The following is a 26144-nucleotide window of genomic DNA, read 5'->3' on the forward strand; positions in this document are numbered from 1 at the left end:
ATAAATAAGGCTGCTATGAACATAGTGGAGCATGTGTCCTTCTTACTAGTTGGAACATCTTCTGGGTATATGCCCAGGAGAGATGTTGCTGGATCCTCCGGTAGTACTATGTCCAGTTTTCTGAGGAACTGCCAGACTGATTTCCAGAGTGGCTGTACAAGCTTGCAATCCCACCAACAATGGAGGAGTGTTCCTCTTTCTCCACATCCTCGCCAGCATCTGCTGTCACCTGAATTTTTGATCTTAGCCATTCTGACTGGTGTGAGGTGGAATCTCAGGGTTGTTTTGATTTGCATTTCCCTGATGATTAAGGAGACTGAACATTTTTTTCAGGTGCTTCTTAGCCATTCCATATTCCTCAGGTGAGAATTCTTTGTTTAGCTCTGAGCCCCATTTTTTAATGGGGTTATTTGATTTTCTGGAGTCTACCTTCTTGAGTTCTTTATATATATTGGATATTAGTCCCCTATCTGATTTAGGATAGGTAAAGATCCTTTCCCAATCTGTTGGTGGTCTTTTTGTCTTATTGACGGTGTCTTTTGCTTTACAGAAGCTTTGCAATTTTATGAGGTCCCATTTGTCAATTATCAATCTTACAGCACAAACCATTGCTGTTCTATTCAGGAATTTTTCCCCTGAGCCCATATCTTTGAGGCTTTTCCCCACTTTCTCCTCTATAAGTTTCACTGTCTCTGGTTTTATGTAGAGTTCCTTGATCCACTTAGATTTGACCTTAGTACAAGGAGATAGGAATGGATCAATTCGCATTCTTCTACATGATAACCACCAGTTGTACCAGCACCATTTGTTGAAAAAGCAATCTACAGATTCAATGCAATTCCCATCAAAATTCCAACTCAATTCTTCAACGAATTAGAAAGGACAATCTGCAGATTCATCTGGAATAACAAAAAACCTAGGATAGCAAAAACTCTTCACAAAGATAAAAGAACCTCTGGTGGAATCACCATGCCTGACCTAAAGCTGTACTACAGAGCAATTGTGATAAAAACTGCATGGTACTGGTATAGTGACAGACAAGTAGACCAATGGAATAGAATTGAAGACCCAGAAATGAACCCACACACCTATGGTCACTTGATCTTTGACAAGGGAGCTAAAACCATCCAGTGGAAGAAAGACAGCATCAAATCACTCTTACTCTCATGTGTGAAACAACGAGGTTGAGCAACATCCTCATTAGCATGCCTTTGCAAACATGGACTCTTTGACTCATATGGTGCACATGGCACCATGGTGACTGAATCCCTGTCCTCAACATTTGTTGGCAAATGCAGGAGGTAGCACGCTCTGCTGTATGCTCATCTTTCTCCTTCCAAAACAGCAGGAATTCCTTAAGAACCAAGAACAGTGCTTGCAGGAAGTAGAGATTTCATTAAAGTTTCCTGAGCATACTATAAACTATACTTCTTCATTAAAGTTTATAATATTGCCACAGTTAGACCTTCTGCACAGCAACTTTATAGCATAATGTATTGTGAAGCAAAATGAAACCTTACTGTAGGCAGTAACTCACAGGGCAGTGTCTAAAACGTCAACAAGTAAAGACTTGTGTTAGGTATGATTTGAGTCAGTGGATATGCTACCATTTAAAATTATAAAACACTTCTTTACATTTAGAAAGCACCTTACTGTCTGGTGTACTTTATCATTAATTTTCTCATTGTTTCATAATGTGTAAAATTCAGTTCACATAAGCAAATAGTTTGATTCACTGCTGGGTCATGCTATATTTGTATTTTATGTAATGATCTCAGGGACTGTCTTCAGACCCTAACTGATAATACTCAAAGTCACATTGAATACAAGAAAACTCATTCACCACTTATAATGGTTCATTTCTCCATTGCAGTGAGAAGATACCTTGGGCTGAATACCTGGATACCAAAAGTGCAAAGAGCATGGTGCTAACTCTATTGAAGGCCTGCTCCCTGCCCATACTGCATCACATTATGGTGGAGAGCATCATGTGAGAATCTATAGAAGAGATGCTGAGACAGAGATCCAGAAAGATCAGAGCTGTTTCATTAACAACTCTATGGGAACAAGCTGGGGTCCAAAAGAACTCCTTAATCTCTTGAAAGGTAATGTCCTCAATGACATAGTCATGTTACATTGAACTTCACTTTTTTTTTGTTTTTTTTTTTTTTGGTTTTTTTTTGGTTTTTCGAGACAGGGTTTCTCTGTATAGCCCTGGCTGTCCTGGAATTCACTTTGTAGACCAGGCTGGCCTCGAACTCAGAAATCCGCCTGTCTCTGCCTCCTGAGTGCTGGGATTAAAGGCATGCACCACCATGCCCGGCTAAACTTCACATCTTAAAAGTTTCACTACACCACTCACTCTGTCTCCTGATATCACAATTACTATGGCTTGAATGGCAAATGTCCTCACATAGACTCATGTATTTGAACACTAGCTCCCCAACTAGTTGTACTATCTGGAAAATTGTGCAACACTTAGGGGGTGGAACCTCTCTGAAGGAAGTGGGTTCATGGTGTGGGCTTTGTGGCTTTGGAGCTTGGGTCTATTTTCTGCTAACTCTCTCTGTTTCCTGAGAGTGACCAAAATGTGACCTGCCAGCCTCCTGTTTCCGCCACCAAGCTTTTCCTTCCTGTTGCCTCATCTTCCCCCATGACACATCTGTCTTACTTTTCTATGGCTGCAAAGAGACATCATAACCAAGGCAACTTATAAAATCGAGCGTTTGATTGTGGGCTTCTGGTTCCAGAGAGTAGTCCATTACCATCATCGCCAAGAGCATGGCAGCAGGCCGTCAGGTGTGACACTGGAGTAGTAGCTGAGAGCTTATATTTCAACCACAAGCATGAATGAGGCAGAGAGAGAGAGAGAGAGAGAGAGAGAGAGAGAGAGAGAGAATGAATGGAGGGAGAGAGAGGGAGGTGGACAGACACATATACACATATACACATATACACATACATACATACATACATACACACACAGATACACACACATGCATACACATACATGCACACACACATGGGGGGCACATTTTGAGCACAGTGTGAGGTTTTAAAACTTCAAAGCCTATCCCCAGTGAGACACCTCTTCCAATATGGCCATACCTTCTAGCCATTTCTACCAACTAGAGAGCAATCATTCAAATATATGAGTCTATGGGTTCTATTTTCATTTAAACTACCATGGCATCCCTTTGTAATTATAATCCAAGACAAACCCTTTCTCCATTAAGGTGCTTTTTCTGGATTATTATTATATCACAACAATGGAAAAAGACCACTGTGAGGAAGCAGCAAGCTTTCAGTTTATGAAGCCTTGGGACACATACTTAAACAATATCCAAACTATAGATATCAGACCCTCAGGCAATCTGGGATCAGATTCAGAAATTCAAGACATTGTCCCTAGTGGCAGTTATGCAGACTTAACATCTTGGAAAGCAAGGAGTAAATGGTTTTGGTGTAATATTCTTAACACTGGATATGTGAGTCTCTAAAATCATCCATGAATAGACAACATTATGGCTGATAAGATCCTTTCTTGTTATAAGTCAAGAGCTTTTAGATTATCAAAGACCAAAAGAAGAAATAAGCAAAGGAAAAAAGAAAGAAAGAAAGAAAGAAAGAAAGAAAGAAAGAAAGAAAGAAAGAATAAATGGATGAATGAATTTAAAAAAGGAAAGAAAGAACAAAAAAATAATGCCCAGACAAATCATTTTGAGTCAGGAACCTCCCAAAATGCCATTGAGTTAATTTCTTGTTGGTCGTCTACTGCTGGACATGGAGCCTGCCCTTAAAAGTGAGTCTTTGTTGGAGAAAACTAAGTTTTCCTTTGTGAGCTGTTATCAATTGGAGCTAGATTCTGGGTTAGGGATAGGGGCCTGGGTGTACTTCATCTCTCAGTGCTGGAACTCCATCTGAGGGAAGAACTTTTAATTTAATTTAATTTAATTTTACTTATTCATTTTACATCCTACTCACTGGGCCCCCCTTCTGTTCACTCGATCCCACAATCCCTTCCCCATCCCATCTCCCCTTCTCCTCTGAGCAGGTGGGGCCCCTGGGTATCCCCTCACCCTGGTACTTAAAGTCTCTGTGAGGCTAGGTGCTTCCTTTCCCACTGAGGCCACACAAGGCAGCCCAGCTAGAGCATACACTACATACAGGCCCCTATTCCAGCTTTCTAGGACCCACATGAAGACCAAGTTTCACATCTGCTACATATGTGCATGGAGGCCTATATTCATTCTGTGTATGTTCTTTGGTTGGTGGTTCAGATTCTGAGAGCCCCAAGGGTCCTGGTTAGTCCTGTTTGTGGGTGTCTATATCTGTCTGAGTCAGCTGCTAGGTGGAGCCTCTCAGAGGACAACTTGCTCCTGTCTGCAAGCATAACCGAGTATCATTAATAGTGTTAGGAATTGGTGCTTGTCCATGGATGGGTCTCACATTGGGCCAGTTTTTGGTTAGCCATTCCTTCAGCCACTGCTCCATCTTCTGTGCCTGCATTTCTTATAGACTGGATAAATTTTGGGTTGAAAATTTTGTGGGTAGGTTGGTGTCTCTATCCCTCCACTGGGGTTCCTGCCTGGCTATAGGAGGTAGCCTCTTCAGGTTCCATATCCGCAATGTAGTCAGTTACAGCTACATTGATTCTTGGGTGATTCCCTTTTCCCAGATCTCTGTCTTATCCTGGAGGTGCCCCTCCCCATTTCCTTATCCCGGTCAGTTGCAGGTAGCACATACTGGTGAGGGTGTGGAGTAAGAGAAACACTTCCTCATTGCTGGTGGGAGTACAAACTTGTACAAGCACTCTGGAGATCAGTTTGGTGGTTTCCCAGAAAACTGAGAATAGTTCTAGCTCAAGATCTAGCTATACCACTCCTGGGCACATGCTAAAAAGATACTCTAATGTCTTACAAGGACACTTGCTCAACTATGTTAATAGCAGCTTTATTTGTAATTGCCAGAAACTGAGAAGAACCTAGATGTCCCTCAACTGAAGAAAAATAAAGAAAATGTGGTACATCTACACAATGGAATACTATTCAGCTATTAAAAAACAATGATATCATGAGTTCTGCAGGCAAATGAATAGAACCTTATAATGTCATCTGAGTAAGCTAACCCAGTTCCAAAAGACATGTATGGCATGTACTCACTTATAAGTAGATATTAGCCATATTTATAAGTACCACATTACACTCCATAGACTCAGAGAAGCTAAACAAGAAGTAAGGCACAATCAAAGAAGCTTGAATTAGAAGGGGGAATAAAATAGTCATAAGAGGCAGATGGAAGCAAGGAACAAGGAGGGCAGGGGTGGTGAGGGGAATGGGGGTTTCAGGATCAGGTGTAGGGAAGGGCAGGAGAGAGGGCCAGATGGTCATGAAAACAAATGGAAATCTACAACTGATGGGAACGAGCAGGTGGGAGCATCTCCAGGACAAGATAGAGGCCTGGGTTGAGGGAGGCATCCAAGAATCAATGGGGGCTGCCTTAGCTGTGAGCCAAGGATTTTTAAAAATGTAATCAGGGAATAGTTATATCCATTTGTATGTTAGAATATGAAAAATAGACTTTCAGGTGCCTTCCACGCTTAGCCTGAGCATAAGTGTTTAACTGGATGAGGTGGCATGAGTGTAATTATTCAATTTCCCCTGAAGCTCAGAAGATGAGTCATTTTTACACAGAGAAAGTTTGAATTGAACTGAAATACTGCATGATTATAGACTAATATGTGCATTCCATTCCTTGTACATGGCTAGACAACAGATATTATCTAAGCGTAAAGACATTGAGGAAAAAAAAAATCTAATTTGTGGCTCAAAACAGCCTTAATTCATAGTTTTTTAAAAAAGCAGTGATAAGAGTCTGAAAAAGCTAATCAGCAATTCTCTAAAAACCAAAACTAAAATGTTCTAAAGGCATCCGTGCTAAAAAGTTATCAGTGACTATATAAGAAATACGACTGAAATGATTTAGAATAAAATCTCTTCATTTTTGTATGTGAGAATTCCCTAAAACCATGTGGGAAAGATCTCTTCTCAATGGTAGTTACTAGCAAGACTATAACCCCTGAATAAATGATTAAACAGTTAAATGGGGCAGAAATAGAAAAATACCAGTATTTGACTTAAACAAACAACATTTGAACTCTTCTTTCTTGCTACTTCTCTGCTCAAATCTTTAGACATAGATACTCAGATATTTCTCCACATAAAAATCAGACATGATAGTGTGTGCTGTTAATCCTAGCACTGGGGACAGAGAGACAGTTTAGTCAACTTGTTGAGTTCCAGGTCAGTGAGGGGTGCTGCACACCCCCAGCCTCCCTACCCTCCCACCCCTCACCCACAACCCCCACTTCTCCACTCTCCCACTCCTCTACCCAAGAAAAATATAAATGATGCTTAAGGCAACTCAAAGTTGTCCTCTTGTCTCTAATGCACATGAACATACCCATGAGCACCCCCCCACACACACACACCTACTCTCATACACAATGGGTATCCTCATCATACATAAATACAATGAAAATAAAAAAATCCATTATATTGGGGTGGAAGGGTACTAATGTTAGGGGCAGGGAAATGGGAGAGATGAGGGAGGAAGACCATTAGGAGAAACAAACTATATAGTAAAATGCTGTAATGAATTTATTACCTTGTATGTTAAGAAGCTAAAACAGGAAATGTCCTTACATAGTAACAGTAATACAAGTAGGGCAAGTTCATATAAAGGGCTATAGTAATGCCTATGTATATACATACATATATATATATATATATATATATATATATATATATATATATATATATACATATATATAGTATATAATCTCACATATATTCAAAAGTAAAATAAACATCTAGCTCTTAAAGACAAGGGTCATTATACAAAAAAGTTAAAACCCTGACAATATCATAGCTACATGGTTAGTAACCATGGCTCAAATCTCACAAGCAACAATAACATGCACACATGCATGCACGTGTACACACACACACACACACACACACACACACACACACACACAGCGCCTATTTTTGTCTTACATTATCAGGAAATACTTTGGACCTGAGTAAAAAGGGATCCAACTTGACTGTTTAAGCAAAGTCAGTGAACACATGCTCTGTGATTCCTAGGCAACCAATGAAGCCTTCCAAGTGTTAGAGAAAAACCTTCCCAAATCTCCAGTGCAGAGAAGAGACGGAGTAGAGAGAGACTTGTGAGGGTTTGCTGGGGATTCCGGAAGTGCAGCTCAGTGCAGTGCCCCGAGCCTGTGGTCCTGCTGTGTGGTGCTTTGGAAAGAAGGACCTGTGGTGTCAGTGCCCAATAGAGCCATATGGTAAGTCAAGAACTTCTGCAAACCTTCTCAGAAGTGCTTTGAATTATATTTCCGGTATCTGTGGGATGAGTTGGCCATTAGGAAGTAAGATATGTACGAGAAGTAGGATAGGAAGAGTTAGAAACATGATAAAGCAACTGACCCTTCGTCCTAGTCACTAGAATGATATCACAGGACCATGGGAAGTATGAAAAATGGCACTTCCTCTTTTTTTTTTTTTTTGATTATTGTCCAGTCAACCAGAATATAATGGGTGTGTGTTCCCAGCAATCACAAAATGATAATGGAACTGAGTCCTCCCTCAGTCCAAAATGCTTTGGGAACTGACCAGTATAAGAAGAGACAGCACAAAGGCTTGCTCTTTTGCTCTCACTAGACCAAGGTCCCACCTATAAAATGGATAGGAGAGGAAGCAAAGAAGAAAGCCTGGGCTCTTTCCTTAATCACTTTAAACCCTGCTGACTGTCAGCAGGTGATGGTGAAGTGTCTGTCCTCCTGCTAGAAAACAATGGAGATGAGGCATGGTGATGCGTTTGCTCTGAGGAAAGCATGGGTTTGAGAGTGATGGGATTCCTTGCCTCAAGTGCCTTGCTCTACCACCTATTACTAAACTCTCCAGTCCCAGTTCCCAGTTGCCAATGTTTTCTTGGCTTGGATCTCTGGCATGGCCTTACTGCAGAGCTATAAGTTGTACGATCAGAGCTAGGAAAATTTCTACCAGTCATGCTGAACCTCAGGTCTTTCCAACCCAGCAATCTACACCTTGACAGTGAGTTCTGGGGGTGGCTGTAGGATCAAAGAGGCTTCCTGTTAGCTGAAAGAGGTGGATGCCTGAAATTACAGAACCTCTAACCTGCTTACCAGATCAACCAAGAAAAGTCCTTTTAGCTCCCAGTGCACTGATGGCAGGGCAGAGGAAAGGGGTAAAAAACATGAGGGGCTTCAGTGGAGTGGGGAGCACTGTGCTCTGAGACCCTTTTCATTGCGTTCCCTGTATGTGCCAGAATGCAAATACAGGCTATATTCAGGACTAGTTAAGAAGGAGAAACCACTAGAAAATAGCAGAGGAAAGGGGCATGAGTCATCCAGGCAGTTATCCTGGAGGCTTTGAGGCACAGGTGATAGAAGCCTGAAGCATTGGCACTCGGTGCTGATCATGTGAATCCCATGTCAGCCGTGCTGTGAGACTTCTAATACACATGTGCTCAAGGAAGCACAGTCAGGGAACATTGTAGCTTACAGTCTCTACTCCTGAGAAGTGTTTATCCTGAGACTTGACCTCACACTGAAGAGACAGTCCAACATCTTTTAGTACATGAAGCGATCCTTTTTTTCTACTGGACAGCTCTCCTCGGAATGAAATATGAACTGTTAGTATACAATAACGTATGTGACATTTACCAAGCTTTCAATGCAAACACATATCCCCAACCAACTCTAAATAGTTGTCTTAGTCAGGGTTTCTATTCCTGCACAAACATCATGACCAAGAAGCAAGTTGGGGAGGAAAGGGTTTATTCGGCTTACACTTCCATACTGCTGTTCATCACCAAAGGAAGTCAGGACTGGAACTCAAGCAGGTCAGAAAGCAGGAGCTGATGCAGAGGCCATGGGGGGCTGTTCTTTACTGGCTTGCCTCCTCTGGCTTGCTCAGCCTACTCTCTTATAGAACCCAAGACTACCAGCCCAGGGATGGTCCCACCCACAAGGGGCCTTTCCCCCTTGATCACTAATTGAGAAAATGCCTTACAGTTGGATCTCATGGAGGCATTTCCTCAACTGAAGCTCCTTTCTCTGTGATAACTCCAGCTGTGTCAAGTTGACACACAAAACCAGCCAGTACAATAGTAGAGTTCAATGTTGGACTAATTTTCTAATTTGAAAGAGTTAACAGGTAAACAACAATAACAGAACAACTACCAGGCAAACACTTAGCCCAGATAAGCCTTTTGCTTCCTACTCTGTGTTATGCCAGTCATAGATTATCTTCTTTGCTGTGCGCTGGTCTGATTGGGAACAGCAGCACTGCTGTGAGGCACTCACTCTAACTGCAAAGAGTTGGCAGTTTATGTGTTTCTAATGAGTCAGATCTCCCATTTTCGGTAGGAATCCCTTGAATACAGCTTGTTCTCAGAGGCTCCTCTAGGTCTTGAGTGGTTGCTACACACTGGTTTCATTCTCTTCCCATGCTTGCCTTTTAATTTCTCATTACAGCTTATTTGTGGCTGCCCACAGTTCAGGAATGGATCAGTGAGTTATGTCAGTAGTGCTTATGCAAGCTCTCAACTTGAGAGCTGTTTGCAAAGACGTTTTCTGTCGAATGATATTTTATTCTATGAGGTCAATGTCAAATGTCAGCTCTCATGTCAGCTTCACTGTGTTTCGTGGACAATGCTTTTAACCTTTACATAGATGGCTCAGCATGGATAGAGTGTTCAGCTTGGGAGATACTGCATAGCTTGAGCTAACAAGGGAAAGGAAGTGTGGCCCTGGGCCCTGGGGAAAGCTATCCTCAGCCAGAAAGAAGGTAAATACAAAAGGCACAGCATAGAGCCATTGCTGCCAGCTGTGCTGTGTTCTGGACAATGTCTTAACCACAGCTCGGTAAACATGGCAACCGGCCTCCCTCGTGGGCTGTGGTTAGACTCTATCATGTCTTCATTACTGTTTGTAACCCAGATTGCCTTTAGTTAGGCCTAAGGGCCATCTCAAGCTATTTTTCACTTCAATTTTCTCAAACTTTTGGAAGAAAATGGTGTTTAAAAAATCTCTTTGGATGCACCTATACAAAGACTCTTATACAACTGCTTTTACATGCGTATGTTTCTGTAACTGCATTCCTCAGTTTTTGTTTGTTTTATAGCTAGAAAAATTAAGTGCAATGTGATTACTTAGAGAAACAGAGGGGAAAATACCCACCACCTTCTATTATTTGTGAGGCAGCTGCTCAGAGACTATTTCTACTGAACTTTCACAGATTAATGTGCTCTCTGGCCCCAGCAGAGGCAGCTTTGGGGATCATCTAGGCTATAACTATCTCTAACTCCAGAAAATCTGCTGAGAGAGAAATGAAAAGCACTAGAACAATTCCATGAAGGACAAAAATATTCAGAAATACTACCTCATATTTACAATATAAAATTTATAATGATGCATTCCCTAAAGTGAAAATAAGTGGTATTTCATGTATATTAATAGATATCTTTAGAGTAATGAAATCTTATTATCCTGTGGAGGACTGATGTTCCCTGTTAGTTTCACACTGCCAGGACCTTTGGCACTGTTCCCTAGAATTTTGTTTTGGTACAGGCTCAATAGTTTGTCATGTGCTCATGAACTTTCAGAATAGATTTAAGTTAGCATAATATTGTTGCAAAACAAAAAGGGTGGGGGTGAGCTAATATGAATTCCATGTAACTTATGAAGGATTCAGGTCGACTGCAATAACAGTTTTAATTGTAAGGGAAATTCAGCTTCTTTATGCAGTTGGACTTTGTGAAAGTGGAAGATCACTGATGCTAGTTTCAGGATACTCCCTTCTGCATAGGAGGCCTGTCTCAGAGGATGGTGTTTTCATGAACATACATACTACACGTACACATACACACGCACACGCACACACAGGGAGAGAAAGATAGAGAGGGAGAGAGAGAGAGAAGCGGAGAGAAGAGGGGACTCACTAGATCTACAGGAACTGTATATTTTGAGTAAAATGATCTTACAAATCGAATTCTTGAGTTTCTCCACATTATTCTCTACATCTGAGTTACTTTTTAACAACTCCAGCTAAATAGCCAGAGTATCTCCTTCTATATATCTCATATGACTGGGGTTGAAATTAACTGTTACTCTTTAACATTTGGCTTTCTGCCTATGTGTAAGACTATTTAGCTTTACCTTCAAGGCTTAAGAATAGTATGTTAATTTTATTGATTACCTAGCAATAGCCATTACTTCAATGTTTTTCATAAGGAAGTTATTTAGAAGCTTATCTTGTCTGTAGTAAGTGAAACAGGTTTTTGTTCCAAATGCCAGTTTACTAATTTATTTAACTATAACTGATTTGAGAGAAACTGTTTTTGGGGAGAATACTGTCAGTAGAGAAAGCTTTAAAACTTTCTTGTTTATACCTGTATTTGGTTCACCTCTCAGAAATCCATCAGAGAAGTTTCTTTGTGTGGTTAGTGTAGAAACAACAGTCAAAGTGCAGAAAATAAGTGTCTATTGAATGTTAACCCCTACATGGGACATCTATCTCATCCATACAACCATAGGGCAAACACACAGGAAGAGGAGGCAGAAGGTTTGCAAGAAACAATGGTCTTAGGGACCGGAACAAAACAAAGTCTGCTGGACATGAGACCTCTGTGTTCTTGAACTTACAGGAGCTATGGTTGTTCCTGTAAGACAACATCGCATCGGGCAGTCGACATCCTATCTCAATGAGACAATGCATATTTTCCAAAAGGCATCTTTTGTTGTTGCCCTTGAGATTTATTTATTTGTGCATGAGTGCTCTATTTGCATGTATGTCTGCATGACAGAAGAGGGCATCAGATCCCATCATAGACACTTGTGAGCCACCATGCGATTGCTGGAAACTGAACACAGGACCTCTGCCAAAGCAGTTTAGTGCTCTAAACTGCTGAGCTATCTCTCCAGCTCACCAAAAGGCATCTTATCAAGGATGCTCACTTAGGTCCCAGTGATGCATTCCTGGAGTCCTCATAGTCAAGCATGTGGCAGGAGTTAGGCTGTGCTACTTAGGGCTGAAGTGATGGGTACCTTTATGTTCCTAGTACCCCCTCTCCTAGACTTAGATGATGTCATTCATGAAAGCGCACTGTACAACTTTGTTACTGAGACAAAATCTTTAACTTTTAACACAATTGTGACTTATGGCTTTTAGACAATATTAGAAAGAAGGAAATTGTTTCTTAGCAACCTCTAGATGTAACTTGGCTTATAACCCACATCCCATACACACCCATTGTGAAAAAAACCCCAGTTGCAGCTTTCCTTTGAGAAGTCTGTACTTGTCCTGTTGCGGGTACTTAATCTTTCTCTCTCCGCAGCATCATTTTTTCTAATAAGCCCCCTACTTAAGATCTATATTAAAGCCCCTTTTAATAAAATCTCCAACTCGGTTTCTTATTGGATCACTGTGAAACTCTTTTCTGTAGGGCAGCCACAAATCCTGGTTTTGCTTGAATGAAGGTTTCTCAAGGAAAGGGGAACAAACTCTTCAGAGTCCTGGAAGAATGGAGTGGAGATGTGACTATGTCCCTATTGCTAGCCATACCAGACTTAGTTTCTGGACTGAAGGAACAAAGCCTCACTTTTCCTTGGAGACAGCTGTTCAAAAAAGTAAAATCTAACTTCCCTAAACTGTGACCTATGAAAAGTGTCCACACTCAGGCCTCGGTCTGTCTTTGCAGGGAGGGTATAGATGATCCCAGAAGCCTCTGCTGCAGGACAGGGGCATCAAGTAAGATATTCTCAACTGAACAGTAGATCTTTTCTAGGAAGGATAATTTGGAGGTAATTCTGCATGCAGTCTGAGTTCACATCCCCTCTCTATCACCAACTCTGGGACATTCATTACTTTAGCATTGCTGTGACTAAAATACCCAAAGGAAATCACTTAAGAGTGGAAAGGTTTACTAAGGCTCACATTCCAGACCAGAGAAGGCATAACATCAGCCCCCACTGTCAGAGGCAATGTGAACCCATGGCAGCAGGAGAGCAGGGCCTGGACTAATAAAATAACCTTCAAAGGTCTGCTCCTAGTGGCCTCTTTGGGCAGCCAGGTCATACTTCCTGAGGATTCCCCAGCTCCCCAAACCAGCACCACCAACTGGGAATAAGGGGTGTCTTAGTCAGGGTTTCTATTTCTGCACAAAACATCATGCCCAAGAAACAAGTTGGGGTGTGGGGAGGAAGGGTTTATTCACCTTAGACTTTCACACTGCTGGTTCCTCACCAAAGGAAGTCATGACTGGAACTCAAGCAGGTCAGGAAGCAGGAGCTGATGCAGAGGCCGTGGAGGAATGTTACTTACTGGTTTGCTTCCCCTGGCTTGCTCAACTTGCTCTCTTATAGAACCCAAAACTACCAGCCCAGAGATGCCACCACCCACAATGGGCTGGGCCCTTCCCTCTTGATCACTAACTGAGAAAATGCTTTACAGCTGGATCTCATGGAGGCATTTCCTCAACTGAAGCTCCTTTCTCTGTGATGACTCCAGCTTGTGCCACGTTGACACACAAAACCAGCCAGTACAAGGGATTAAAACATTTGTGGAAGCTAGTTAAGGTTGAATGAACCTCTAAAGCATCAACTCTATAATAGTGTTTTGTGAGTAATTAAAATTTTTATCTTGGGGATGGAGAGTTATTTATCTATTGTAGTGTAGATATCAGCATCTTACATTAAGTGATATGGATCAGATTTGCCTCTCCGCCTCTCCCCATTCCCATCATTGTTTCCTGCTGAAAGAATGTCCTCTGTGGGCTAGAAGTTGTATTCAAGGGAGAGAACTCCTGGATGCAGAGGAGGCTCAGAGATAAAGAAATGCAAAATGGACTGCAGCACCCACCTTCATAGCTGTGTGAAAACGAGGCCCTCTTTTTCCCTGTTCTGTGAGGCTGCCCTCAATGGGTTCCACTCTTTCCCCGGGCGGTACCCAGCATTCGCAGCTGACAAGGCAGAGGCCAGTGGACACTAACAATGGTCAGTGGTGGCTGAGGAAACTGCAGCCTCAGAAGGGGTCGTCCCACAGCAGTGGCCACTCTGGGTCTTCTGCAAGGGGCTGCTTCCAAGAACTCCTCGAAGATCTCGACATTGACAGCAATGTATTTTTTTTTTTTTTTTTGTTACCCACAGACACCACGTGGGCAGTTGGTAACAAATGATCATGGTCTCTGTTGGACCTTGGCTGGTTCATCCAGCTGTTGCCATTTTTATTTTGAATACTCAGTTCTCAATCCCGACGCTGTACACTGCACAAGCATAGGAGATCCATGGCTGGGGACATGAAGAAATTCTAGGTATTAGTGTGGTGAGAGTGTCCTGCATGGTTAAGAAAATAGGGTTTTTGAGTCATGTTAACATTTTAATGTCTTAACTAAAGGTTCTCCAAAAATACTGCTGGCACAAATCCTTATTTTTGACACTGGAAGGATCAACAATCAGTGTACTGGCGGAACTGTGGCAAATCCTTTTCGAAGAGAGGGCTTGCACCCTTGGTCGTACTTAGGCACCGGAACCAAATTCCCAAGAAGCCAAGAGGTGGCACCGCCCTCATACCCGCCCCATCCCGTTGGAGCCAGAACACCAACGCTCGCGAGAGTCCTGCCGGCTTCCACGTTTGCCACGTTCCAGAGGATCAAGGCAGACTAGAAAGCCACAAGCCGCTGGGGCTTTGCAGCCACTGCGCAGCAAAAGACAAGCTTTGGCCTGAGGAGGGCAGGGGAGCGTAGTCTGCCCCGCCCCCTGCCAGCGGTCCTCGGGATTGGCTCGTGTTGGCGTCTTTCAGATCTGGTGGGTGGGCAGAGGCTGGCGTGGGCGGGGCCGAGGCCGGGGAGAGCTGAGCGCTCTTGGCAGCCTAAGGAGTCGCAGGCTGGGCGCACGCGAGGCTAACCGCGCGGCTGCACGCTGGTGCAAGTCGTCCGAGGCGCGGCGAGCGCAGTGGACGCTAAGGCGCTGCTGCAGGAGTCTCGGAGCCCCGGTGTCCCTAGTGCACTCAGCAAGGCCCCGGTTCTCTGCAGTCCCCGGAGCAGCTCGCGATGGCCCCGCGCAAGAACGCCAAGGGCGGCGGCGGCAACAGCAGCAGCAGCGGCAGCGGCAGCGGCTCGGGCAGCGGTAGCCCGAGCACCGGTAGCAGCGGTAGCAGCAGTAGCCCCGGGGCTCGGAGAGGTCAGAGTCCCCGCAGGCCAGGCCCTGGCTGCGGGCGGGAGCCGGGTGGGCGCTGCAGGTCTGGTCTGATCCTACGTCCGCCGCTCCTCTCCATCCTTAGGCGAGGCTCCTGTGTGCGCGGGGCGAGGCCGCGCTCACCGGGCGGGGAGGCGGGGGAGCAGAATCGGCCGGAGGGGGACCCCTAGCACCAGCCTGCCCGAGCATTGGCCGGTCCTTTCTTGCCTTTCCTGATGGAAGCTGGGTGTAGAGGGCCCTTTATCTTTTTGCAGATTTCGGGGCGCTTGACCCTGAGCCAAAGTCAGAGAAAGTTTCAGCCTGACCAGCAGCGTTGAGGAACGGCTTGGAGGAGTGTATTCAAGGGCCGGGATGAGACTTGATGCATCGTTCTTGCAAGTTATTTTAAGGAGTTTTGTTTAGTTTTCTTAATATGTATTGCGTTTGCCTTTTAAAATACAAAGGGCTATCATAAAGTACTATAGGGATTTTCTCTGTGCCTCCTTTTTCTTTTCTCAAAAACAAAACAAACAAAACAAAAAAACCAAAAAACAAACCAAACAAACAAAAAACCCAAAACCCACAAACAAAAAACCCTACTGGTTATTCACCTTTCTTCTCCATGTGCTTAGCCAGCAGAGTGGAGAACAGATGTTTTAAATCTGTTTCGTGTCAGATTTCACCGGTTCTCGGTTTCTTTTATATTTCCTTTGACTCATATTTAGAATATTGGAACTGGAACACACATGTGTATTGAATGTGAGCTCTCAATATCACTGGAAATGATTTAGATTCTGTGCTTTGGTCTATGGGCAGCTCATTATTATATGTCATATATAGATTGGATGATTATGGTTTTATTAGTATATGTCAGGAAGATAGATGAGCCAAGTATGGTTTTTCTTCATAGCACTTACTGTCTTCATGTATATTCTGTCTTCATGTATATTGTCTTTGTTTCACTTTCTTCTATTTCCCATTATCAACTAGAATCGTTCTTTTCCTTAATAGCTGTGCAGTAAATATTTGATTAGAAAATGAATGAATAAATGTAAATGGGGAAAGTTAGGCAGTTAAATCCATTGTACACATTAACATTCTGAGAGCTGTTTGTATTCTTAATGGAAAGAACTCTATGTACACAGTTTGAGGTCCAAGGCCACTGTAGTAATTAATTCACCTCAATACCGGTAAAAAGGACATTCTGGCTCTCTGGCTCCTAAATCAGCTAATCTGACATCGGCAGGGCCCTTGCTTTGTGGTTGGAGCATAGATTTGAAGTATGTGAATGAGCAGAGCCTACTGAATGTTGAGGAGAAAGCTAATGAGCAAGATTTTAATGTTTTCTGTAGCTATTGCCTAGTGAAATGCGTCTGCTGCTATCCTGGGAGCTTTGTGTGTGCTGGGGAAGTGCTTTAGCCACTGAGCTACATCCTAGTCTTTCATCACTCTCCTTTACACCCTTGAGTAGACAACTGATTGTGTCCAGGGAAGTCTCTTATGAGGCCTGTCAGCACAGAGAGTGTGCACCGTCCCTCGATAAATGAACCAGTGTTACAGTCAGCTGATAGGGTTGGGAAACCCAGGATGTATAGTACCTTACTGTATTCTTAGGATGTATATGTAGTGCCTTATTCTATCATTAGGATGTATGGTACCTTATTCTATCATTAGGGTGTATAGTACCTTATTCTATCATTTGCCCACATTTCAGAGTGACATAACTATAATGGAGCACAATTTCATTCATAATGAATGAAACACCTGTGTTCTAAACCCCACCCCCAAATTCAAGCCTAAAGTACACAGAGTGCATGATTCTTCCTAGGCCATTATTTGAAATAACTATTTCAGTAACTACTGAGTTCTGATTGGGTGAAAGAGAAGGCACCCCAGGTGGGAACCAAAACTCTTCCTTCCTTTGTGCTAAACAGTTACCGTTATAATGGGAAGCATGGTTCTGTTTATTGCTTTCTTACAGCAGGGTACACCTGAAAGATAAACAGGGTACTGAAAGCAAAGTTACTGTATGTGGCCACTGAGGTAGGGACATGGACATGCAAACCAACTCTAACTGCTGGGGAGTCCGTAGCTGCAGTTACATTGCTGTGACATTTAGTGTCTTCTAGTTACATAAGGTGAGAAAATTAATGCTTAAAGGTCTTGCTTGGCCTGTGGAAACCCAGGTAGGACAGAAGAGCATCAACTAAAAGCCAGGTTTTCTGTTGCTCATCATTACACTGCACTGTTTGAATTGTGGGTTCTTAAATAGAACACGTCAGATCTTATAGGGGTTGGGAGTTGAAGTAGTTTATCAAGCTTTCTTCTGGCATGTCCCAGGTAGAGTTACAGTCATTGCAGAAATTTGTGCTTTTGTCTAACTAATAGGCCTTTGATTAAAAGGTTATATGGTTAAAGTAGCACGTTTAAAAATCATACTTTGAAAAGTGTACACACTAAGTTTTTAACATTGAGGATCTGATATCAGTGGTGACATTGGCCTCACAACTCATCTCTTTAGTACTAAGGTTATTATATAAAAGTATTATGGGGGATGGTAGACCTATAAAGCTCACCTATAGAGAAAATATTTTAAAGCATGTGTCTGCTTTCCACTTTCTTCAGCTCAGCTGAGAAATGATAAAGTAGAATTTCATTTTACATTTTTCAATTTGCTCCTTAGAATACAGAAGAAAGGAGTTGGACATTTTACGTTTAACGTGCACATAAAATGTGGTTTACCTGGCCGGGGTTTTGAACACAGGTATTTCATTCATAGAGTGTGCTTCACTATTACTTGGCCAGTGAAAAGTCTTTCTCACATTTACTGATTGGGAAAGTGTTTGAGGAAGAGGGACATGGTTGTCTTTGGGTTTCTGATACAGTACAGAGGAGTCTGTGCAGTGTATCACCATTGTGGCCAGTGTCTTACTGCCTCTTTTGGCTGTGGCTTGCTTTTATTCTGCCACTTACCAGTGGGTGTCGCTGTAGAACATGTTTCTCCTCCGAATTTGAAGCTTCAAGTTATATAATGGCAATTAGATCTTAAAACTATTTTAATCAGTCTGTACTTACCCAGGAACTCTTATCTACTGGTGTTCAATTCTCTCAAGATATCTAACAGATCAAGAAATTTAATAATAAGCCTTTGTGTGGAACAATCTTAAGACTTATAGAGAATGAAATATGTCCGTATACATTTGGTAATATAAATTCACACAATCATTTGATGCATTTTGGTCATTGGGAAACACACTTCCGAATTTATCATTCCCCAGCCTCCATAATCTTTCTGTGTCTCTTAGGTTGCTAATGTATACAGTGTGCTGCTGAATGTGTCCTGGCTTTCTTGAAAGAAGGGGGCCCAGTCACAGTTTTTTTCTACTTAACCAAGGGGATCAATCAGGGCCAGTGACTTAATACTCTACCAGCCAATTAAGGATGGAAAACTAGGAAGCCCATAATTTGCTCACTACAAGAATTGTATGTGTTTGTTGTGTTGGTAGCACTGTTTTTCTAGCTTGGCCAGATCATATGAAAACAAGTTCTTTAAGATACTCGGAGGGAATTCTTTGCAACCATACCATGGGCTGGGAGATTATTCGAAAATAAATAGATAAGGTTTACATTTTCTGCTAGTTAATAGTAGTACCATGGTTATGTGGGCTAACTTCTTTGTTTCTAGTTTGTATTAGATATTTTGTTAATGTGCACTGATCCCAAGAGGGAACAACAAATACCGTTTTTCTCATGAAAGGCAGTGCAGTTTGGAACAAAGAATCTGACAGCCCAGGCCTCTGTTTGTTTTAGAACCATGTGGCAAGTCTCTCTGACATCGCTAATCTCAATCCATTTACTCTCTGTTTTGCTTCCTGATTCTGATAGCCTAAGACAATTTGATATGCCTCGATGCATATCAAATTGTACACGTGTCCATGCTGATGGTGAGAGAGAGTGAAAAACCTGAGAGAATACAAAGTATCCATCTTGCTTGACAATCTGTACTACTGTTACTCTGTAACATGTTTGTTTCAAATATAGGATTCCTTTTGCAGGAGATTCTATTGTAACTTTCTGAAGCACTAGATACATTTTTGTAAGTGTTTCATTTGTGTAGCCGCCTTCCTGTTGCTATTTGCCAGCTGATCTCTTAGCGTTTTGTATCATTCTGTATCTTAGTAAAGCTCAGATACAATGTGCTCTTTTGATGCTCTTCCAGATACTGATTTAATGTCCTGAGAAGGACTTGGCCTGGATCTTCAATATGCTGCTTCTGCATCCCCAGCAAGAACAGAGTCCAAAAGGCTGTTAGAGAAATCCCATTTAGGAAAAACTGTATGCATGGCTAGATAAGGCCAAGATATTCTAGTGTGATTTAGCATAATAGGGTATCTAGAGTTCCTAGTAATATATAGTGTGTTTCAAGATAAGATTATTTTCAAAAATTGCATTATAAAAATCATATTTGAAGATAGAATATTTTACCTGATTTGCATATTGTACATGGTGAAACATTGTAAGTTACTCAATTAATATGTATATTTTTTCTCTGTCAGTTAAAAAATTACTTAAAGCCATTTATAATTTCCCAGGATAATTTGAGGAAAGCTTCAGCTGTCTGTCCCTAAACCTGTGGTGCCTGGCTGGCTCCATCTGCTGCCCCAGTGTCTAGCTGTTCAACACTGTACTCATGGGTAGATTTTTGCCATTCGGAAACAGAAAGAGAAGGCTAGAGATGAGATGGTCACTCCCTGTGTCCCACTGCAGCTGTGTATTCTGGGATCCAGTTCATGAGCTCTGCTGGTACTTCGGGGAGCCTGGGCGGTGGTTTATCAGATGCTATAAGTAATTTTACCTTTATTTTCTGTTCCTCTGGTGTTAGGGTGTTGGATCATGTGTGTGCAGTTGGCATTTGCATTTCAGGGATGTGATACGGTTCCTTTCGGCTGCTGTTCCTATCTTTTCACAGCAAGCCATTGAATGGAACTAATTCTAAGCAAATTCATGATGACTGAAGACAAGCAAGTTAGAACTCATTCGACTGAGAGATTTTTAAGCTCCCTTGGCCCACGAGCTTTTAAAGGGAAGAGTTACAGGAAAGCTGCTGAAGGATGCAGGGTATCCTTTGCCCTTGAGATTCTCTTGGCTCATCTTACAAGTGCCACCACCTGATGTAGGTAGTTTCTATGCGTCCAAGCAGAGATTAGTATGAAAGGGGAAGGGGATGTAGGTGTTGACCACTTACAGAGGAGAACCTTAACAATAGACAGAGCTCTTGCTGAATTTGGAGAAATGTTGACTCTTTTCCTATGTGTATGTCCACAGATCAAACCCAGTGACTCATTCATTATGGAAGGCAGCCAGGGTTGCCTTGTTTTTAAAGTGGAAGAATATTGTTTGATAAAATAAATTTAATCCATAACCAACCTTGTTATCTTTGCTTTTACCCCTGTTTGCCATAGGCTTGACAACTGTTGCTGCCCTGCCAGGCAGTCATTGTTAATATGTTACAGCTATTGTATCTCTCAGGTCATGTCTGCCCATATGCAGAGTGTTAACTTCCAGTGTCTGTTTGAATTCTAGTTATTCTAAAACGGCATATTGCAAGCCTCTTAAACTTTAGGTTCCCATGCAAATCTTATCTGGGAGTAGTTCATTTCTTTTACTTGAACAAAACCTAGTGTTGAAGTTTAGTCTTTGAGTCGAAATGAGTTTTCTTTCTTTCTTTCTTTCTTTCTTTCTTTCTTTCTTTCTTTCTTTCTTTCTTTCTTTCTTTCTTTTTTTTTCGAGATAGAGTTTCGCTGTGTAGCCCCGACTGTCCTGGAACTCACTCTGTAGACCAGGCTGGCCTTGAACTCAGAAATTTGCCTGCCTCTGCCTTCCAAGTGCTGGGATTAAAGGCGTGCACCACCACTGCCCAGCTTTGAAATGAGTTTTAATAAGATGTTTCTGGCTTAATTTTTAAAATTGTGTCAAGTACTTGTGTTTTTGAAACTACCACTTTTCACCTCATAAATAAAACACGTGTGTACTTTTAGATCTGGATCTATTGAAATGTTACTTTAACAGTACCCACTCTACATGTTGAGGAGTAAATCATTCCCACCTTGTGGATTTTCTTCTGTGGGATCACTTCCTAGCCATTCTTATACATTTTTGCTATTCAGTCTCATACATGCTAATATAATCTATATATGTAACCTATAAAATGTTATGTTGCACAATACTTGCTAAATACCCATGTACCATATTTATATATGTACATATGATTAAAATATATTTACTATTAAAGATATGTTTTTAGATCAATTTAAAATTTAAAAATATTTTATGTGTACAAGTGCTTGCTTGCATGTATGTCTGTGCACCATATTCATGCCTGGTGCCTGTGGAGGCCAGTAGAGGGCATCAAATCACTTGGGACTAGGATTACAAACAGTTGTAAGCCACCATGTGGATGCTGAGAATTGATCCTGGCTTTTAGAAGAGCAACCAGTGCTCTTAACCATTGAGCCACCTGTCTTTCCAGCCCAAGCGTTACTTTCCCTTTACTTATCTGTATGTGTTGTGTTTGTGTGTATGTGCACATGAGTGCATGTGCCCTTAGAGGTCAGAAGAGGGCATCAGCTCCGTGGGAGCTGGGGAGCAGCCTGGCATTGGTCTTGGGAACCAAACTCAAGTCCCATGGAAGTGCAGGAAGAGCTATCTCTCTAGCACCAAATGTGAAATATTTTATTGCTAGCATTATGGATAAAAACTGCTTGAGAAGCCTGCCTTTAGAGGCTTTACATGTGCTTGTTTAACATGCAGTAAACATGTTTGTGACGTAGTTCTTGCTCAGGTTACGGTGCTCTTCATTGCCATGTCCTCAATCCCTCACTGTGTATGTGTGCCTCTTTCTGCCGAGCAGGCTGGCTGAGATTGCTGTGCCTTTGCATTCCGCCTTCCAAACTGAAACCTGTTTGCTCCTTTCTATATGTGTCTGAATATTTTCCTGTGCTATGAAATTAGATTGGAATTGTTTCAGTCATAGCATGAATTAACCTTTTTGGGTATTGAGTGTTTTATTAAACCCAAAGTGTTCATATGAATTAATATCTTACCTGCAATGAATTACAGTAGTTTTCTTTCTAGCTGCTACTCTTGGTAAAGTTGAATGTTTGTCAGCTTCCTGCCCTCCTACATGGATAACGTTTGCATTTTCCTGGGTACTAGTAAGATGAGATGTTTTTGTTTCTTCTGTGACTTTCTTGTTCATACGTATCCCCTGGTGTTTTTACTTTTGGTGTGTGCATGTATTGACTGTAGAGTGTGTTTCACAACCCAAGCCTTTTGTTTGCTCGAGTGGCAGGTCAAGAACTTCTGTATTCCATTGTTGATTGTTTATGCTGCCATTTCCTGTGCTATGTTTTACTCAACAGAATTTGATACTTTTTCTATAGCAATGATAGAATTTTACTCTTTTTTACTTACGGTTTGGGCGTTTGTGTTTTATGACATTGTTTGTGGCCGAGAGGGTAACATTCCTTTTAAGTAAGATCATAAAATATCTGAAATTTTGTTCTTTTGTGTTTGGATCTCAAGAGCAGTAGGCACTGACTTATTGTGTATGCACTGTTCAAGTGCGGGGTGGGGAGGAGCTATTTTAAATATATTTTTTTTCTTAAATAGATATGTATACATCCGTATTTATGAATACGGATGTATTCCTTAGTTAGTATTTATACAGACTTTGTAGAACCGGTCTTACCTTTTTATAAGCCTGGAGCCATGTTCCAGGAGGGAAGGACCATGTCACTGAGTACTCTCTAGCTGTGTAGGATGGCTCCGTGTCTGAAAGGACAGGTCACACAGCCTTTCACTGCTGTTCTTACCGTGTTCCACCTTTTTCTACACTAGAGAACATCCTTCTCAAGGTTTTATAAATATTATTTGTTTTTAGAATTTTGGGTAGAATATATTGAATTTATAGAACAATTTGGGACAAGTTATATCTTTATAATATTGAGTCTTGTATCTGAGATTAATATAAATATTGTTTTTAATTTTTTTAGTTTTATCCAAAAGTTACAAATATCTTTTGTTAGAGATGGTTTTATGTGTGTGTGTGTGTGTTTCTTTTTTTTCGAGACAGGGTTTAGCTTTGTAGTCCTGACTGTCCTGTCCTGGAACTTGCTTTGAACACCTAACTCAGAGGTCTACCTTCCTCTGCCTCCTGAGTGTTGGGATTAAAGGTATATATCACCACTGCCTGTCTGGTTTGAAATTATTGTTATTATTATTATTACTATTATTACTATTATTATTATTATCACAGTCTCATTGCTCATATTGTCCTGAAACTTGCTGGACATGTAGCCCATGCTTCCTGTCCATGATCATTTGCTTTTGTCTCCAGAATTTTCAAGATTATAGGCAGGTACCTCCATTTCTGGTGATGCTTTATAATTTTCAAAGTATTTTAAAATTCTTATTTAGATTTATTGTATCTGTATGAATATTTTGCTTACATGTATGTGTGTGCATTGTATGTATGGTGTATGGTGCCCAGAGGTCAGAAGAGGGTAGACTTATAGTAATTACAGTAGGTACTGTAGGTTACAGTTGACACTGTTACCTAGACTCTGCAGTGGTATTTAGCATATGAGCTTCATGTCATGTACTTGTCAAGAAGACGTCAGGATACTCCCCTCAGACATTCTGCTTCCTTGCCATTATCGAGAACTTACTCTGCATTTATAGTCTTATTTCCCTTTGTGGTAAAATTAAAAATTTCATACAATGAATTATACAATTTTTAGTGTACAATTTAAGGAATTTAGATAAATACATTACCTACCTATGTAATTTGCCAACCTGTTCAACTACTCTGGAAAGTTCTCTTTAATCTCCCTACTACCAGGTGAAGCTACAGATCCGTATTAATCCTGTCTGTTTTGGAATCTGTCTTGTAAATACTTTGTGTGAAATGGCTTCTTTGACCTAGTGGGATATTTTTGGGATTCACGTGCATTTTTGCACACAATACTACCCCACTGCTGCTCCTTTTCTTCTTGTTGCTCCTTTTCTGCTAGTTTTTGTTGTGTGAGCAGAGCACAATTTGTTGATCTCTCTTCCTGATAGATCCCTGAGCAATTTCTAGTTGTGTAGAATGTTTTGAAGAACAATCTATAAACATATAAGATCTGTAAGAAGTATGTATTTATGTTTTTGAGGAAAACCAAGAGTAGTTGCTGTATTATAGGACTGCTGTGGTTTTAATTTTTATTAAACACTGGTGAGCTCCTTAGTAGAGTGGTTGTAAAGTGTATTTCCTTCCCATCACCACCATGATGAGGGACTCTAATCATATTATTTATAATATTTATAATATTATCATATTATTTATTGTCTTAGTCAATGTTCCTTTGTGGTGAAGACATACATTGTCCACAGCGGCTCTTATAACGGAAAGCATTTAATTGGGGCTGACTTAGTTTCAGAGGTTTAGTCCACAGTGATCATGGTGGGGGACATGATGGAATAGGCAGACATAGTGCTGGAAAGGAGCTGAGAGCTCTACATCTGCATCCTCAGGCAACAGGGAGAGGGCGAGGGCGAGGCGAGCGCACTGAGCGTGGATGGGCTTGGCTTGGGATTCTCAAGCTTCAAAGCCCACCCCCTATGAGAGAGTTCTTCCAACAAAGCCCCACCCCCCAATCCTTTAAGTGGTGCCACTCCCTGAGGACTACGCATCCAACTATATGAGCATACGGGGGGGGGGGGGGGGTCATTCTTATGCGAACCCACACACATGTGCACCAACATCCTTTAAATCTGGGTCTAAGGCGGCCTCTCCAGAGGTTTGCCATCACCTTTCCCTGTTCAGTGTGGGTGTTACACTTTTCTTGTGAGTTAAAATCCTTTCTAGCTTTTAAACAGTTTTGGAAAACACTTCATGTGTGGTTGCTTTAGTTAGTGTTCTGTTGTTATGATAATATATCCTGAGCAGAGGCAGGTTAGGGAGGGAAGGATTTATTCAGATTACTGTCAGGTGACAGTCCATCACTGAAGGACGTCAGGGCAGGAACTTAAGCAAGGACAGGGACCTGGAGGCAGGAGCTCGGAGGAATCCCACTTACTGTCTTGCCTCTAAAGCCTGGCTCAGCCTGCTTTCTCCTAGAACCCAGGAGTGGCCACTTGTGCATCACCCACAGTAAACTGGGCTCTCCCACATCAATCATCACTCAAGAAAATGGACCATAGGATGGGGTGAATGAATTTGGTGGACGACTTTCTCAATCGAGGTTCCTTCTTCCTAAATGACTGTAACTTGTGTCTAGTTGACATAAAGCTAGCCAGCACAGTGACTTTAATTGTTCGTCTTGTAAACAAAATGTAACTATTCTATACCTAGCACTCAACAATAAAAAAGCTAAGTCAGTAAGTATTAAGGTTTAAGATTTGTTAAGCTTATTATTTGTTAAGCTAGGAATGCTTTTTGAGGTTCTTGTGTGAACTGTATTCTCCTCTGTAGGACTCTGACTATTTGCAGGTGCCTGTGAGAAGCTAGGCTATTTACTACCAGACATGCACTTCGGTTGACTCCGTGTGGTCACCTGTCCTTCCTATTCATGAGACATGACTTGAACTAGGGAAATTATTTTGTCCAAGTTGAACTTATTTCTTCATGAGTGAAACAAAATTTATTTTCTTGAACTTTTAAGATTTCTTTTGGCGTTTGGCTGACTAGTCTGTTTGTAACTAGTACCCAGAGAGGCCTAGAATACCTGGTGTGGATCCAAGACATGATTGAAGTTTCTTCTCTGATTTCTTTTCAGCTGTTCTCAATCTAAAACCATGCGTAGTGCCTGGATCATCCCCAAACCTGAACAAACAAATC

General features: G+C 41.6%; 1 protein-coding gene across 12 annotated transcripts in view; it reads left to right on the forward strand.

Annotated features, from left to right (window-relative positions):
- The first annotated feature begins 14725 nt into the window (after window positions 1–14725).
- Asph (aspartate beta-hydroxylase) overlaps window positions 14726–26144 on the forward strand; it is a 209783-nt gene continuing 198364 nt past the window's right edge. For 11 of the 12 annotated variants that reach the window (XM_085839501.1, XM_029476159.2, XM_029476171.2 and 8 more), the window contains exon 1: window positions 14912–15268. In XM_085839501.1, coding sequence (XP_085695627.1) covers window positions 15139–15268 — 130 coding nt within the window. In that variant the 5' untranslated portion in view covers window positions 14912–15138. The other variant, XM_029476170.2, reaches the window with a different exon arrangement.

The sequence above is a fragment of the Mus caroli genome, unplaced genomic scaffold, assembly GCF_978045245.1.
Source record: "Mus caroli unplaced genomic scaffold, Mus_caroli_1 scaffold_6, whole genome shotgun sequence".
Classification (NCBI taxonomy): domain Eukaryota; kingdom Metazoa; phylum Chordata; class Mammalia; order Rodentia; family Muridae; genus Mus; species Mus caroli.